The sequence below is a fragment of the Podarcis filfolensis genome (genome assembly GCF_964270895.1).
Source record: "Podarcis filfolensis genome assembly, chromosome: 6".
Lineage (NCBI taxonomy): Eukaryota > Metazoa > Chordata > Lepidosauria > Squamata > Lacertidae > Podarcis > Podarcis filfolensis.
Genome location: NC_139609.1, coordinates 27,000,768 through 27,019,705, shown reverse-complemented (window position 1 = coordinate 27,019,705; position 18,938 = coordinate 27,000,768). Strand labels below are relative to the sequence as shown.

Below are 18,938 nucleotides of genomic sequence, written 5' to 3'. Positions count from 1 at the left end.
CCGTCCCTTAAGCCCCACCTTTCAGGTGAATAAAGAAGCCCCCAGAATTATAGGTTGATGTTACACGTTGTCCCCCAAGGTGCCCCTTACCATGCCAGTGAGTCCCACAGCCCTGAAGGTGAGTCTCAGAACTACAACCTTAACTGCCTGATAACCTCTGCAGACCTACCTGCCAATGTTTAACCTATTTAACCGCCAGTTTAACCTATTTATTGGTTACTCTTTGTTCATTACATCTGCCAGCAAATCAGTTACAGAATAGTGAAAAATAAAACCACCAAGGCCAATCAACTGTTGACTCCCCTCCCAATTTGGCCCTAAATGGTGACCAACAATGGGCGGGATGGGAGGGTGGGTAGAATGAAAAGGTTGAAGGCAGGCTAGGGCAGGCCTAAATAGCCCTGCATTGGCCCTATCCCCAGCACTGGGGCTGTGTGTGGGGCACCATTTTATCTATATAAGCAACACCACTCACATAAACACTGGCAATAGAAGGCATGGTTTCGGGGCCATCCTAGATTTAACATCCTTTAAACCAGGCATGGCCAAACTTGGCCCTCCAGCTGTTTTGGGACTACAGTTCCCATCATCCTTGACCACTGGTCCTGTTAGCTAGGGATGATGGGAGTTGTAGTCCTGAAACATCTGGAGGGCCGAGTTTGGCCATGCCTGCTTTAAGCTGACTGAATGGCTTGTGAGTATAAAAATCAACAACACTCTACAGTTGTCCCTGTTAAACAAAAATTGCAACAAGTTGTTCATGCACTGAGGAAAGAACTCAGTAGTGCTCTTTTATTTAGATTATATCCTACCCAAAGCCCGAAATGACCACAAGATCAATGCACAGAAACCTATGTTCGTTCTTAATCTCTCTTGCACCTATTGGAACGTAATAGTTCTCTTCAGTTCTTCATGGACTGTTAAAAACAACAACCACTCACAAACCCACAACCTTAGGGTTGGTACACATTTGCCTGTTCAACCCTTGATGAAAGCAAATTCATCTAAGGTGTAAATTGAGCTATCAGAGATTTAGCAGCGCAGACACATGATGGCATTCAAAATGCAAAACCTTTCCACACGTTTACTTGCCTGTTGTCAAGGAACGTACATGCATGAATATACATTTAATGCTCACTCTTCGGTTGTGGGAGGAGGTATAACTATAAGGAAATGGATTCTAATTACCAATAATCAGGGTGACCCCCATGAAGCAACGCGGGCGAGGTGTTATTTATTTATTTCATGTTGAAGCTTTAATTAAAAGCTGTGGAAACCCATGACTGCTGATGCAGCAGACTTCCTGCTGCGTGGTGAGCGGAGAGTTCAGTGGTCTAATGTTGTTGCTAGCCCAATAACCTTCTCCCTGCTGCACTGTGTATCTTAATGGGCTTTTCTTATTTCCCCTACAGCAAAATAAGGGCAGCGGAGGTTGTATAATTCCTCAAGAATGTAGATGGCGAAAGGGACCTAGGGGATTCTATAAACTGAGAGCTACTGTCAAAAACAGCTTCCGAAAACATGATCTGTCTCCACACAGCCATTATGAAGGTGTCACTTCGACCAAGAGCAACTGATGGGGATTCTTAAATTTCCGTTTTGTTTAACATTGCTCTCTAAAGCTCCATCAGAGCAAATGGCAATCTGCAGGACACCCACTCTGATGTTTGCTCCGATTCTGGTTTAAAGAGTGGGTTTTTACAGGGAAAGCTGGGGGCAACAAACAGACAAACCACCACACTCAGACACAGAACATTAAAGTGCAGTCCTCTGACTGGAAAGAGTGAGGCAAAAAGCAAGTGTGGATAAGCCCTGGGGGAGTAGTTTCTGAATTATTTAGCCGTTATTGATTGCATTTATATCCTCCCTTTTTCTTCATGGGGCTCAAGGTGGCTTGCATGGTCCTCCTCATTTAATTCCCACAACAAGTCTGTGAGGTAGGTGAAGCTGAGAGTGAGTGACTGGATCAAGATCACCCAGTGGGGATTTGAACCCTGGTCTCACAGGTCCTAGTCTGACACTATAACTACTGCACCATGCTGCTCCTCAAATTAGGTGGATCACCTAATCTGGATGGGGTTGCACTCTTCCTGAAGAAAGAGGGGAACAGTTTCATCTATCTATCTATCTATCTATCTATCTATCTATCTATCTATCATCTATCTATCTATCTATCTATCTATCATCTATCTATCTATCTATCTATCTATCTATCTATCTATCATCTATCTATCTATCTATCTATCTATCTATCTATCTATCTATCATCTATCATCTTTCTTCCTCTTCTCCTTCTCCTTCTCCTTCTCCTTCACATTATTATACCACTCTTCACCCATAGATCTCAGGGCAATTCACAGCATAAAAATACAACACAAAACACATAATAAATACAAAAACAAAATAACCACCACTACATCACTCTTGTGTGCAGATATAACTGTGCGACTCAAACATTTGCTGATTTATTCAAGCATTCCCTGATGAAAACGTGAACTCTGCTCTTCTGCTGATGTGCCAACAGTAGTTTGAAAGGGTGTTAAGAGGGGTAAGTGGGATGTTCTGCAACTCACCGTAATGGCAGGTGCCGCAAAAGCCAAACTGAGCAACATCAGGAAAGGAACAGCCTCTTGTGAAGGTTCGATGTATGGCATACTGAGACTCCTGTCATAGCAACTGAATCCAGAGTGAACCGGCTTGAAGACATCCGTCAGCTCAAGGAAGTAGAGGCTAACCACAGAGGAGGCCAGTATGGGCAACTGGGAAGGAAGGAGGAGGAATACTTGTTAAAAGCAAGTTAAAAGCAAGCCCACATCCAGGCTTTGGACAGGATCCACACCCCCTGATCCCTTTAACAGGATACCCTTATTGCCCCCCGGCTGCATCACAATTGAGCCAGTGTGGTATAGTGGTTAAGAGCGGTGGACTCGTAATCTGGTGAACTGGGTTCGCTTCCCCGCTCCTCCACATGCAGCTGCTGGGTGACCTTGGGCCAGTCACAGTTCTCTGAAGTCTCTCAGCCCCACTCACCTCACAGAGTGTTGTGGGGGAGGAAGGGAATGGAGAATGTTAGCCGCTTTGAGACTCCTTCAGGTAGTGATAAAGTAGGATATCAAATCCAAACTCTTCTTCTTCTTCTTCTTCTTCTTCTTCAACGGCCAGCGGCCACGCCCCCAGCTCCAATGATTGGCCACCTGGGGGTGTGACACAGCCGGGCACCAGCATGACACAGGCGGCATCCCTCTACCCTCTGGCCGGATCACTAAGGATCCCGGATGCCTGGTCACAACACCGCCCACCGGTGAAGGTGAGTGGACTTAGCAGCACACTTGGTGAAACCCCAAGGTCAGCAGAAACATAATATTTAGCAGCAAAAGCATCCAAGGGGCAAACAACTCCCTCAGAGTTTGCTTCCACGATATTTGTGTACTTCTGAAACGTAAAAGCACTGCCACTCAGAGACTGAGTTTGCGATTAGTATAAACGATAATTTAAGCACCTTTATTATTATTTTTAAATGGAAGTGAGAGCTGGACCATAAAGAAGGCTGATCACTGAAGAATTGATGCTTTTGAATTATGGTGCTGGAGGAGACTCTTGAGAGTCCCATGGACTGCAAGAAGATCAAACCTATGTATTCTGAAGGAAATTAGCCCTGAGTGCTCACTGGAAGGACAGATCCTGAAGCTGAGGCTCCAATACTTTGACCATCTCATGAGAAGAGAAGACGCTGATGTTGGGAAAGATGGAGGGCACAAGGAGAAGGGGACAACAGAGGATGAGATGGTTGGACAGTGTTCTTGAAGCTACCAGCATGAGTTTGACCAAACTGCGGGAGGCAGTGGAAGACAGAAGTGCCTGGCGTGCTCTGGTCCATGGGGTCACGAAGAGTCGGACACGACTAAACAACTAAACAGCAATAACAATTTTTTTAAAAGCACAGAAACCTGATCATATATCAGTTAACATCTCTTAAACGTGTCTGATTGTATCTACACTCACAGCAGCCAAGCAGAGGCCTAGCTGCTGCTACTGGAGCCCCAGGGCCACATCACGTGCCTTTTCCTGAGGAGAGGCTGCAGTATGGGGAGGAGAAGGAAGTGGGGAAGTTCACGCAGACTCTCTCTTGCACTAATCTGCGATGTAGCACCCTGATTGCTTTTTTCACACCTTCTTCTTAGTACTATCTGGAGCAGCTATCCCCTAGACCTCGGGTCAGATCAACCCTCCAAGCTCTCCAGTAAACACAGCACTGAGGTGGTCAGAGAGGTTTCACCTTCACCTCTCAGCTCAGTGCCCTGGTAGAGATGCAATTTGCTCCCTCTCTGCTCATCAGGCCGTCCATTTGATGCCTGGGAAGAGGCTGATAACTTAAGTCTCTGCATCCAGTCCATACAAATCTCAGATCCCAAACCAAATCAGACCGATATGGGTCACTCTGAGATTGGCCCAGAGTGGGTTGAAGCAGCACTAGATCACTCTGAGGCAGTTCAGGTCCACCTGCAGTGATCTGGGGCTGTCAAAAGGTGGAGGGTGGTGGTGGTCAGTCAGGTAGTGAAGAGGAGACAATACAGGCAGAGATGTTGCCTGCACCATCTCTTTCTTCCTTTCTCTCCTCGCCACCAACCACATCTTAAATTAGAGTTTAAAGCACTGATTCAATGTGGTCAGAAGGGGGAGAGAGTGTTACGAAAAAGGAGCAATGCTGCTGAGTGCTCCAGGTGGCTGGAAAGCCAAACAGGATGTTGATGTTTTGGGACTGTACCGTGGGAACAAGGAACAGTCTATTCTGTGCACTGAGCACCGGATGTTAGCTCAGAGTGGCACATGACCCTGTACCAGAAGTACATGGGTGGAGTTATTCTCTCTCTGCTGCTGATGTGAGAGAGGGCAGACATGATTTCTCTGCACTGCTGGAAAGACAGAAATAAAGGCATGTAAATACATTTCTGTCTGTCTCTTTCCCCTCCCTGGGGATGGCAGGGAAGAGGGGAGGAGTGGTTGTGTTCTTCTCACGTTTGAGGAGAATCGGCCGATAGAGATCTGGCCTTGTCTTGCCGGGAGCCTAGACGGGGGAGATCAACAAGGAATCAAAGCCGGGCACCTGGAGAGTGCCAAATTCCTCTGACTGAAGGCTTTGAAGATTCCGACATATGGTAGCAGACGCCGCTGGTTATCTGATCCATGGGAATCAGCATGAGAGGTGAGAGGTTGATGGATCGTGTGCCATCCTCTGCACCAAGGAAAGAAGATAACGTCTGCATTGCAGCCAGAAGCTGAACAGACGGCTGGACACCAAGAGGGGGTGTTTTCCAAGCATCGGAGCCCCGAAAAGGTATGCTGAATATCGGGCTAAAAGTGTGAATGCAGATTGATTCTCTGGTTCACAGGAGAGCTGCGTTTGGAAAAACAGCTCTGAGAGCTAGGCTTGCATACCAGAAATTCTTGTGGCGAGATAAGGATGAGAAGTATGCACAGTTGCTAAGCAACGACGGTCAGTCGGCTTGGAAAGTTACTGACACGTGGGGCTGGCTCAGTCAGAGCAATGGGAAAGCGAATGTTGTTTTGACTTCGCTTCTTTGCAAGGACTGTGAGACAGCTTGGAGATTGCCTGCCTGAGAGAGGCAGAAAAACAGCTCAAAAGAGCTTTTGGATTTTACTAGCTCGAGGGTGAAGAGCTGAGACTTGGATTCAAAATGGATGCCAAGGACAGGGGGAGGGAAGAACGGGGTTCTAATTCCCCCACTGATGTTGCTACTGGAGAGAATGCTGTAGCTTTGAACGTTGTCTGAGTTTACAATTGTGGACAGGCTGGGCATCTTCAGCGGAGCTGCAAGAAGCCACGCCAGCCAACAGGAGCGAAGGGCCGCTCAGCAAAGCCTGAGGCAGCAGGCAAAGGTCCTACCAAGTCTTCGGTGAAACCTGCAAAGGCCCTGATGGCGAAAGGAACCACGCCAGATGTTGGACACTTGTTTGTGATCGATACGGGCTGTAATTTTCATATGTCCCCACACAAGGCGCTCTTTTCAACGTTTAAGAAGCAAAGCTTCGCTGTGGAACAAGCCAACGGTCAGAAGCTGGAAGCGACCGGGATTGGAACTGTGTATCTCAGGAGTCTGAACCTGACTATACACAATGTTTACTTGGTTCCTGAATTGAAGTTCAATCTGCTGAGTGTTTCGCAGATTGCAAAGAAAGGACTGAAACTGTCCTATGATGCTGAGAGCTGCAAGATCTTCAAAGATGGAGAGTTGTATCTTTCTGCCAGAGAGAAAGATGGACTGTATTTGTTGACTTTTGACCAAAGTGATTACATGGAATGTAATTCTGAGTCTAACTTGATTTCTCTTGCAGGTGTGACCAAAACAAGCGCCAAGAAGGTGGCCAGGGTCGACAGAGCGTTTCAGCGGGTGTATGCTGATGTGATTGGTCCTCTAGAACCATCTAGAGGCAATGCAAGATTTTATCTTGTGTGTGTGGATCATTTCTCTAACTTTGTCTGGATTTATGTGTTAAAGAAGCCACAGGAAGCCTTGGAAAGGTTTCAGGAGTTTTGTGACAAGGTTGAAAAGATGCATGATGCTAACATTGATTGTCTTTTGACAGATGAGAAGCAGATTTTTCTTTTACAGGATTTCCAGAGGTTCCTGCAGAAGAAAGAGATAAGACACAAGGTTGCTGTTTCAGCGGAAGCGTGGAACAGGGGTGTCTGTGTACGGGTGAACAAAGAATTGCAAAAGGGGATGAATGCGCAATTGCTTAGTTCACATCTGCCACATGAGTTCTGGGCGGAGTCACTCATGTCGTATTGTCATGCGTGGGTGAGAAAGGTTTCAAGAGAGTTGGGAAGTTCTCCTTTTGAGAAACTGTTCCAGAGAAAACCTTCTGTTGCCCATTTCAAGGTTTTTGGGTCTCATGTGAGGACAGAAGCTCCAGGTGGAGTAAAGAATGCCAGAGGCATTTTTGTGGGATATGAAAAGGGTCTCTACAGAGTAATTTTGTCTGAATCTGGTCAGGTGATTCTCACAAAATTTCTAGAGAGTGCTCCCAAACAGGAGAGAGTGATAGTTCACACATTTCCCACAGAGGACGAGTCAGATGATGATGATGATTTTACAGATTACAGTGGTTCTGAGAGTGACAGTGATAGCTCAGAGAGCTCTGTTGTCACAGTCATTGAGAGGAAATCTCACACAATGGATAGACCTTCACAGGTGAAGGATGAACCACTGTTTGCTATTGGAACTGGTTCTCCAAAGAGTCCTGAGACTGAACCAGTGAGCAGAGAGGTTCAGCACCTCATACGCAGGTCTGAGAGAGTCACAAAGGGTCAACCACCCAAAAGGTACTCAGAAGAGTTTGCTAACTTAGCTGTTGCATGTGTTGCTGTTGTACACAACCGAGGACAGGTTGGAGCTGTGTCTAAGTCAGAGACAAAGACACAACAGAGAGTTGCTAGCCAAGGTAATGCAGAAGCACTCATTCCTTGGAAGCCAGACAACCAGAGAGGTACACTGGGGAAACCAGTGGCGGGTAGTTCCAAGGGTGGAACTGAAACAACAGGGGAGTGTTATGTGTATAACAACTGTTTGTTTTCTTCTCTGGATCACGCTTTGCTTGCCGCAACACGCATTGATTCTTTTGGGGGAGGTTGTTACGAAAAAGGAGCAATGCTGCTGAGTGCTCCAGGTGGCTGGAAAGCCAAACAGGATGTTGATGTTTTGGGACTGTACCGTGGGAACAAGGAACAGTCTATTCTGTGCACTGAGCACCGGATGTTAGCTCAGAGTGGCACATGACCCTGTACCAGAAGTACATGGGTGGAGTTATTCTCTCTCTGCTGCTGATGTGAGAGAGGGCAGACATGATTTCTCTGCACTGCTGGAAAGACAGAAATAAAGGCATGTAAATACATTTCTGTCTGTCTCTTTCCCCTCCCTGGGGATGGCAGGGAAGAGGGGAGGAGTGGTTGTGTTCTTCTCACGTTTGAGGAGAATCGGCCGATAGAGATCTGGCCTTGTCTTGCCGGGAGCCTAGACGGGGGAGATCAACAAGGAATCAAAGCCGGGCACCTGGAGAGTGCCAAATTCCTCTGACTGAAGGCTTTGAAGATTCCGACAGAGAGGAGATGATGCAGGTGAGAGTCTCTGCCTGTATAGTCTCCCAACGATGCCACAGGACACATTTAATCAGGGTTTAAAACCTTGATTTTTAAATAGGGGCTATATATGTCCCTCCCCATTTGGTCTGGGTCCTGAGTTGGGTCCTGATTGGTCCAGGTTGGACTGTGGCCTGATCTGGGTCATCAAACCGGACCCCAAACAGAATTGGGGGTACCTTCCACAGCCCAGGTGATAACCCCCCTCCTCCAGGTCTTCAAGACAGATCAGTTGTAGAAGGTGGCGGCTGCATGCCTATTCTTATTTTGATTATTTATTACATTTGTATACCATCCTATACCCGCATGCCTCGGGGAGGTTCGCAACATAAAATCCCAATATAGAAACACAAGATACATAATCAAAACAAAAACAAGGACAACCCAATTATCCCCCTCCTCCCCATCACATTTTAAAAGGGCATCGGATGACAATCAGCCAAAGGCCTGGTCAGAAAGAAATGTTTTTGCCTGGCGCTTAAAGGTGCGTAATGCCTATGTGCCACACTCACTGCTGCCACGTGGCCTCAGAGGCTTGACCGAGTGTGAATTCAGCCCTCAGGCAAAAAGAATTTTGCCACCACTTGCATGTAATAGACTTTTTAAGAAGAAAAAAGCCAAGGGAAAACCATGTATGTTTTCAAAGGAGAAGTTGCAGGTGGCTATTTGAACTTATGAATATTTATTGAGTGTGCTGCTTTGAACAGCAGGAGCATTGCAATTACAGGTATTAACTTCAAACACCTTGAGCATGTCCGATGTAATTAGGTGGCATAATGCACATTGCCTTAACTTCTGGGCTCAAATTGGAATTTTAAAGGCAAACAGATACAAAAGAGAGAAGGGGCCTAATATCGGCAACTTTAGCTGGCAACTTCCGCAATTAACCCTTGCCCCCGTTTGAAATTTACAGTGGGGAAAAAATAAGTGAAGCTTCAGTACAGTGGGTTTATGGGAGGTGCTTCTAAGTATTCAGTGACAAAACTGTAAGTTTGGGATCCTAAGTTTCTGGAAATGCATTGTGCAGGAAACAGTAGCCCTTGATTTCAGGAGAACAGGAGGTGAAGATGATTGGTATAATTAATACGCTTGTTTAACCTCAAAATTGCTTGAGTTCTTTTTAGTATCACACAAGTGCCATAATAATAAAAAGGACAAACATCGCCATGTTAATCCTTAGGAAAGCCTAGTGAAAAGACAACCACCAAATCAAAAGTATTCAACATGAGGAATTATTCTACTACCTCTTCAGATGCTGCTGCCAGGTATTAATCACTCTCCCAACACAATGAAATTGATTGGCAATGGATTGAGGACTGAAAAGAGGATATACTTCACAAAATGCATACTTTTGTCTGTGGAATTTAAGATGACCACTCACATAGATGTAGCTTTCTAAATGGTTTAAAGAAATCCAAGGACAGGTCATTGAACAGCAGTGAGTTCTGAAAGTAGGATTGACGGCTCCATGTTTTAAAGCAGTACACATCTGATTATTCCATACCTGGGGTCACCAGGGGGGTTGTGACCGCGTGCTTCTGACTTTCATTGGCCAATCTGTCTGTCTGCTGGTGGAAACAACAGTTCAAGGCTCCATGGATGTGCAGTGAACCTGGCAATTTATGTGGTTCGGCCAGAAGAAAATGTGATCAAGAGCACACACTTTCTACTTGCTTCTATGGTTTATCTACAGGGGTCCACAAACTTTTTCAGCAGGAGGCCAAGACCACTGTCCCTCAGACCTTGTGGGGGGCCAGACTATATTTTTTTTGGGGGAAATGAACGAATTCCTATGCCTCACAAATAACCCAGAGATGCATCTTAAATAAAAGGACACATCTACTCATGTAAAAACACTCTGATTCCTGGACCGTCCATGGGCCAGATTTAGAAGGCGATTGGGCTGTATCTGGCCCCCAAGCCTTAGTTTGCATATCCATGGTTTATCACGACAGGAACAAGGGTAGCCTCACATGAAGGTCCTAAATCCACCCCCATCCTCTTCCGGCCCGGGGATTTCAGAAACATTTGCTTCTGCTTTTTAATTGAATGCAGCTTGTTGCATTGTTCAAATCCAACAAACTGTGGTTAAGCGTGGTTGTTGTTGTTTAGTCATGTCCAACTCTTCGTGACCCCATGGACCAGAGCACTCCAGGCACTCCTGTCTTCCACTGCCTCCTGCAGTTTGGTCAAACTCATGCTGGTAGCTTCGAGAGCACTGTCCAACCATCTCATCCTCTGTCGTCCCCTTCTCCTTGTGCCCTCCATCTTTCCCAACATCAGGGGCTTTTCCAGGGAGTCTTCTCTTCTCATGAGGTGGCCAGAGTATTGGAGCCTCAGCTTCAGGATTTGTCCTTCCAGTGAGCACTCAGGGCTGATTTCCTTCAGAATGGAGAGGTTTGATCTTCTTGCAGTCCATGGGACTCTCAAGAGTCTCCTCCAGCACCATAATTCAAAAGCATCAATTCTTCAGTGATCAGTCTTCTTTATGGTCCAGCTCTCTGAGTTATTCAAGCCCCTTCAGCACGATAAGGTGGTGATCCATGAAGGAGTGGTTAAGCATAACTATGGTTTATTTTAAACTAGCCAGCTTCCAACTATGATTTATGATGCTGCCTTATTTCAACAAATCATAATTTAGGTTAGTGTTTGGGGGCAACACTAAAATGTGCTTACTTGATCTCCTAGCAGCCATGCTGCAGGAGAAGCAGAGGTGAGCATTAGGATATCCAAACAGGCACAGAGCCCAAACTTTTAGAAATTCTCTGACAAAAAAAAGTAAGCAATAATTAATACCCTGAAGTTACAGGAGGGGAAGGACTTGTTGGAAGCGAATACACACACCTTTTGTGGAAGTGCCCTGAAAAATACTCTGGAATTGTTCATGGTTCTGTTCAACCTGCCCTGTCTTACCCAGCTGCTGTTGCAGTTCTTAATAGTGAGTGGAGCAAACTAGTTACTACAGAGTTTCTTGCTACACATACACAAGCCACCCACCATTTCTCCTCCCAATATGATTGACAAAAATACATGCAAAACGATTAAGTAACAGATATTTATTTCAGAAACACACTTGTGCTGTATTGCTTTTTTAAAAAATAATTCCCCCCCCCGATATAAATACATACAAAATACAGTAAAAGTAACAAGTGTAACCAATACAACCCTTTTAAATATGAGCTAGTTGAGTGCTATATTGTATTCTCAGTTGCTTTCAGGTTTTCCTCCCTATTGCATCGTTGTTTTATTTTTTCTGACTCTGCATGCGTTTGTATTGCGTTGCTTGCTTGTGCTCTCTCCCAGTTTCTCTCTTTTTCTCTCTCAGAAGGCCATAAAGGAAATACAAAAGAAACAAACAAAAGCTCTCTGATGTAGGAAACACTACCTGTTGCTTCTCTGGTTATCAGAACATGCTGAAAGCTACAAGGAAATCTGGCCTTCAAAGAAGGAGCCCTAAGCATGCTCAAAACAGATCTATCATTCTGATAGGTTACCACATCGTGCAGAAATGCATTAAACAACTTCCCTGTACAGTGGTGCCTCGCAAGACGAAATTAATTCATTCCGCGAATTTTTTCGTCTAGCGAATTTTTCGTCTTGCGAAGCACGAAATCCCATAGGAATGCATTGAAAATCAATTAATGCGTTCCTATGGTCAAAAAAAGTCCAAACAAAGCCAAATTTGGTACAACAAGAGTTTATTAAGTGCTCTTTGAAGTCACACATACTGTAAAGAGCATTTCAAAATTCAAACCCAGAATTTTTTTTAAAAAACAGCAGAGTGGCCCAATGGTCACAGAAAATCATAAAAATGCAGAAAAAAACACACAAGCTTCCAGATTCTTGCAAACCCTTCCCCAACACCAAGTCCTTGAATTCCAAACACCCCAACCCAAAATCCAAAACCCCCCAAAAAAGTTTTAAAAGCTTAACTTACCAAATGGCTGCAAAAGAAGTTTTGGAAAAGCTTCAAAAATCACCAAAGTCTTTAAAAACCTCAAAAAAGGCTACTATGTACACTGTGTTCTATGAGTTGCTCCTCGAAGTCAAGTCGCAACTGTATTAACAGTGTTAAGAAAAAGGAAACAAACTTGCAAGACGTTTTCGTCTTGCGAAGCAAGCCCATAGGGAAATTTGTCTTGCGAAGCAGCTCAAAAAACGGAAAACCCTTTCGTCTAGCGAGTTTTCCGTCTTGCGAGGCATTCCTCTTGCGGGGCACCACTGTATAGGGTTGCCTTCAAATGTCTTCTAAAGTTTGCATAGTTACTTATCTCCTTGACTCAGAGGTCACAGAACTCCATACCCTCCAGCACTTCTCCAATGACGTGCGCTGCTCTGGTTCGCCAGAAGCGGCTTAGTCATGCTGGCCACATGACCCGGAAGCTGTACGCCAGCTCCCTTGGCCAATAAAGCGAGATGAGCACCGCAACCCCAGAGTCAGTCACGACTGAACCTAATGGTCAGGGGTCCCTTTACCTTTACCTTTAAGGGAAAGCAGGACATTCCAAGATCAAATCAGAAACTGGGGCGGCTTGTGTAAATCCGGAACTGTCCCTGGAAAATAGGGAGGGTCTGCTAATCTGATCCAAGGCTGCTGGGTTGTCCTAAACAACAGAGGGGGATGGGAACCTGCCCAGGGAGGGAGGGGAGAAAATTGAAGGTCTAACAGCAAAGAGTGTAGGTGCTGCGTGTGTTCTGGATCTAACTGAAGCCTCAACGAACTAAAATTCCTGGTGGCTGCTTCTCTCACATTGGACATACTTAGAAGAATAGAGTATAACTGCCAAACATGTAGCTAATTTAGGCCCAGATCTTGTACAGCAGCCATCAGGTGCTGTTCTGATAAAGGGAATTTTTCTGAAAATAGCAAAGGGCAGGGCTAGTGCCTTTCCTTCACTAAGTGACACTCCTGAACACATATCTTCTCTAAACGAAATGAAATGAGTCAAATCAGCATGTAACCTAACAGTTGACAGGAAGCTCCCATCCAATTCAGTCAGTGGCAGGTCCGTAAGCTGCAGTTACAGAGATGCCTCCTTCCCTTGTCGCCTGTTCCCTGTCTGTTCCCTGCCTCTTCCACCAGCAACTCCAGATGCAAAGTGTCTCTGAGCAAGTGCGTTCCATAGATGGGTAAGAACTCATCTTTGGGCTTCTATGCTACATCCTTATTTATTACTTATATAGTGACACAGTGCTTTACACAGTACAAGAGAGCAGACGCCAGCCCCTAAAGTTTACCATCTGACACAGGAGAAAGAGAGGAAGATAGGGAGAGGAAAGTGGAGGTAGGAATGAATAAAAAATAAGGCACAATTCCACCATCACACCAATTGCACACAGTGAAATTATTATGAATATAATGCTATGGAAAAGCCAGTTTCAGGAATAAGGCACTCTTTGCATGCTCAGAGACACCTGAAACAGCATGTCTGTCAGTCAGTCTTACTCACTGGTCAAGCATTTGGGGGACTGCAGCATACAGCTTTTAAAAGAGGAAGATGTTGCTTAGATAGGCTTTTAAATGTCCACTGCTTTAGAAGCTTTGAAACACAGCAATTTAAAAATCACAAGTAGAGTTGATGCAGATATGGTAGCAACCACAACCTTCAGATTTGCTTCTGAAATTCCCCTGTGTCCCATGGTGTTAAGCGTAGAGGAACGCAACACTGCTCACATGTGATAGTGGCACTGCAAGAGTTAATTATATAATTTATCTCCTTGCTTTCCACCTCCCCCTTTGTATCTCATCAAATAATCTGTGTCCTTGTAACTTTCCCTGCAACATGTGAGCACTAAATCCCACTCCATCTGGAGGATAAAAAAACCAGACTTCTGCATAATTCCCCCCCCCTTTTTCTAATATGACATAATGCAATAACAAAGGAACAACTTGCTATTTGCAGGAAGCAATGGAGCAGACAAATGGCACTGCATATAGAAGAGTTTACAAATGGTGTCCATGGGACTCTGATAATTAATAGGCTTGGGGCACTTTCCTATAACTTCAATGGGTTTCCTGACATTCAGTGGGTTTTCACTTCTGATCCTGTGCACAGGAGGTGAAAGCAAGAAAAAAAGAAACTTGTACTTATCAACGACATATATACAAGTGTTTGCCTTGTTTATATGATTGGATAGGTTTCAATATTTGCCATTTTTCTCTAGACCTGTCAGTATAAAGTGTTATGGTGGTACTCTCAGGGGCATAACTATGTCAGAGACTAATGAAGAGAGCCTCTCAGTCAGATGGCTTTCAATGGGGGGTTGACAAATGCAAGGTGTGTAAGGCTACCATGGGCTAGTACTAGTCCAGGTTCAAAGAATCATAGAATGGTAGCGTTGGAAGGGACCCTGAGGATCATCTAGTCCAAACCACTGCAATGCAGGAATATGCAGCTGTCCCATATGGGGATCGAACCTGCAACCTTGGCATTATCAGCACAATGCTCTAGCCAACTAAGCTATCCTATCAGGGATAGAATGACTCTGAATCCCAATTCCCGTGGAACCACAGCAGGAGAGGACAGTTGCCATCATGCCCTGCTTGTGGTCTTCCCAAGAGACATCCCATTGTGGGCATCAAGACGTTGTGCTAGATTAGCCTTTGGTCTGATCCAGTAGGCATCTTCTTATGTCTTTATGGTTGAATAGCATTTCCCTTTTCTCAAGGAACCCTTCGAACCATCATTCTCTGAAAGGTCCCAGGGGTCTGGTACAGAATCCTTTGCCTCGTGAGTAACCCAGGATCCCCAAAATTCTTGTCCATTAAACTGGCCAATATAGATCTATAGTGTGGGGATGTCCTAAGACTGTATCAGAGTGGCAAGAGGCACTGCATGACCCTCTAGTGAGAGTTTCCGGGCCAAGGATATAAAATCAATGGCCACAATCCTGCACAAGGCTAGGTGTACTTCACTCCCCAATGATTTCATTGGAATCTTCTCAGTAAATTTAATGAAGCTGGCTTGGATGCTCAATTTGCAAGACAGAGAGTGATGCGGCAGGGCATGGCCTGAGTTGGGCATAAGTCCAGACACATTTATTTTCGCTGCCATGACTCAGCCTTGGAATTCATGAAGTGAGACGTTAATCTAGTTTCACGAGGTTGAGGGTTTCCCAAATCCTGCTACTACTTTTTCCAGACGTTGCAGCTTTTATTCTCCAGGAATATATTGCAGAACGTGCTAGTGCAGCTTCTTAAACAATACACGGTTGGACAGGCCAGTTTGTTTAAAATACTATTGTACTGACAACCACAATTTGGCTTAGCTTGTTCTATGATGAGCGACATGTTTTTCCACTTTATGATCACAACATGGGAGATTACCTTAAACCCACTTAGCCCAACTGTTTCTCACTATGAATCCTGATGATGTCCACTCTGCTCAGTTACATCATTCCTCCTTCCCAACTCTAAGCAACGCAGAGAGCAAGCCCAGCTCCAGACAGGTAGGGACGGTTATGAAGCGGGTGTGCAGCTCTGGGGGTTCCTGATTTAATGCAATTTTACCTTTGCATGTGGATACATGGACCTGAACCCTCATTTAAGTGGCAGGCCCACTGTAATCCATTGCTACACACACAAAGCTATCCTTCCTTCTGCAAAATGTACACAACAAAGTTACTTCATGTCCTTCAGGGAGCACATTTCATTGGTCCACACTGGTGTGCAGGAGAAGCAGAACTGCGTGTCATCAGCATACTGCTGACAACATACTCAAAACTCCGGATGACCCCACTCAGCGGCAGTGTTAGAAACTGTGATATGAAATCTAGGAGCTGAGTGGCACATTAAACTGAGGTTATGGGCGCCACTATGGAGTGTTTAGGTGCACTTTTTTATAACAAGAATGCAAAGCTGAAAATGAATGAGCTGCAGCAAAAATCTTATGTTCGTTTTTCACTTAGTCCTCATCTGAAGACTGCAAAAAACAAAGCCATACTTCTCCTGCCTGCCCCCCTAATATTCTTATGAGGGTCCCTTCTCCAGTCTTCAGAGAGTGGATGGAAGTGAGGAGGCAGAAAAAGGTCTTCCTTTTCTTCCAGCAGTGGCAGTTTTAAACTGAAATCTTGGGCTCAGTACTGTGCCCACAGCTCAGAAACTGCTCGCATTAATGAAACTCCCCATCGCAAAACGCACCTAGAACAATGGGAGTTTCAAACGCTGCTCAGCGGTTTCATGTAGATGTGAAATAGCATAGGGGATAAAATTGAACTCTGAAGAACTCCACATTGAAGGCTCCATGGGGCCGAAAAGCACTCCCCAAGCATCACCCTCTGGGAGAGACCATCCAAGGAGGACAGGAGCCACCACAAACCTACCCCCAACTCAGACACCTCTCCAGAAGGATACCATGGTCAATGGCATCAAAAGCCACTAAGAGGTTGAGGAGAATTAACAAGGTTATGTTTCCCATGTCTCTCTCTTATATAGGGTGACCCAAGCAGTTTCTGTGCCAAAACCGGGCCTAAACCCCCAATGAAATGGATACAGAAAATCATTTCCCTCCCACAGTTCACTTTACATCTGTGGGTGTGGCAGTGGATGTGTTAGACCATTGTTTTGCCTCGGTAACAGACTCGATGGGAGCCAATAAACTGAAGCTAAATCCAGATAAGATTGAGGCATTGTTAGTGGGTGGTTCCCTAGACTGGACAGATGGGAGGCTGCCTGCTCTTGAGGCGGTTACCCTCCCTCTGAAGTGGTGGTTATGTAGCTTGGGGGTACTCCTGGATCCTTTGTGGTTGCTTGAGGCTCAGGTGGTGCAGAGTTGCCTTCCATCACTTTTGGCTGGTGGCCCAGCTGTGCCCCTAATTTGGGAAAGGAATAGTCTAACTTCTGTTAATCTCTGGACATACAAATTTAATGACTAATTATAACAGGCCCAGTGCTCTGAAACAGGCAGCTTTCACTTGCCTAGAAAGCACGGGTCTGAGTGGTTTTCCGCTTTCCCCATTGCTTTCCCCGGGAAAATCCGCTCTTTAGTGTTGAATTGGAGCAAACATCAATCCACAGAAAACCTGATAGACGTTTGCTCCAATTCAGCTGTAAATATTGGGTTATCCCAGTGGAAAGAGGCAGGACAAGAAGAAGTCTAGATGAACCTAGGCTGCAATCAAAAGCAAGTTCAGCACCATGGACAAGAACCATAGTGCTGGTTCAGCACCATAGGCAGAAGTGCAGCTGCGGAGGCAGAAAGAGCAAATGATCTCAACATAGGGATGGATCAAGTGGGAGAGAGCTTGATAGTATAAATCCAAAATTTAGAAATAATTACTATGATTTGAAAAACAAAACAAAACAAAACACAGTACAAACTACCATAATGGGGGAAGATTGAGACCAGGTGACCTCAGTTCATAAACGCTGATGGACAAATTTAAGGTCCCTGCTAGCCCTTTTTAGGATTATCTGTCCTTAGATTAGACTTGGACATGTCAAATAAAGGCCGGCTTTCTGTAATATAGGTCACCAGTATGTTTGTATGCAGGGCAAAGCCCTCCCAAGGCAACTCTGCAAACAAAACATAAAAGCTAAAGCATCTCATTTCAGTAAAACTAAACAATTAAAACAGCAGCATTTTTTTAAAAAAGGATTAGACCAATTCATGGAGGAGAGGGCTATCAAATGTTGTGCTTAGTATGAAATAAGAGCCAGTGGTCTGATCCAGCAGGCTATTCTTATGCTCTTATTTCATACTTAGAACATTTGTCTATTTATTACTTAATATCCCACTCTTAAACCTGAAGGCTCCCAGGGTGGTTGGTATATGGCAATTCATAAAAATACATCATTACAAACCTCGTAACACAAACAATATAAATAGAACAAAAATCAATATAATAAAATGACTAACATCAGAGTGAATCCAGCAGCAAATTATGTCTCACATGAGCCATTTATACTTGTCAGGGCCATGAATGAAGGATCTGCAAATGAAATCTTCTCATTGCCCTGAAAAGAGAGATCCACCCCCAGTCTACCAGGGGGATCTGAAAAGAACTCTTAGCAACTTGAAATCCTGTTCCCTAGAAGTCAATGGCTGCAGAAAATTGCACTGAGCCTTTGACTGACCAGATGCAGCATTTCATATCTTTGATCTTGACCACCTAGCCCAGATTACAAAGTTCTGCGAGTAGATCCAGGACAATTTTCTCTATCTACTTCAGCTGCTCGGCTTCCAGCTATGATCCTGCACCAATGCTATAGTCCTTGTACATGGTCCTGAAATTGCTTTTGTTTCTAGCCCATTTCAGAGTGCAGGGCCATCCATCCATCCTTAGATATATGGGCCATCATCTCTTCTCGGTGGTGGACATCACAATGCACCAGGAGAACTCTCATATAAAATCAACGTAAGCAATAATGAAAAACCATTTCTTTAAAACCAGCAACAATGTAAATGGTTTGAAATAGTCAGCGCAACACCTTGGCTCAAGGCTGCTTGAAAGAAATGGGTTTTCAAATCTTGTTTCAAAGTGAATTGGGGCCAAATGTATATGTTCCACATATTTGAGTCCCTGTCTCTAGTGGCTGCCAATATGCTAGCTGCTTCTGGGAACAAGGATGCACTAGAGCTATGAAACTCTCTGCAGAAGGCCAGGGGCTTTTCTCCCAAGCAACCTGGCAAGTGGTTGTGGGTGTATATATTCCCCCCCCCAAGGTTCGTGGGAACACCATGAAAAAAGTCACTGACTCATGGGTATACTAAAGCAATAGAAGGTATATTCGTATATCTAGGCACCAGTTTCCCCAGTACTGGCAAACTGATTCCAGCAC

The 18,938-nt window shown here is 44.9% G+C and overlaps 1 protein-coding gene across 1 annotated transcript in view; it reads right to left on the bottom strand.

Annotated features, from left to right (window-relative positions):
- Nucleotides 1-18,938, bottom strand: part of PLPPR4 (phospholipid phosphatase related 4) — a 43,032-nt gene that overhangs the window by 17,825 nt on the left and 6,269 nt on the right. The window contains exon 2 of the mRNA XM_083620613.1: nucleotides 2,574-2,759. Coding sequence (XP_083476739.1) covers nucleotides 2,574-2,759 — 186 coding nt within the window. The remainder of the gene's footprint in view (nucleotides 1-2,573; nucleotides 2,760-18,938) is intronic.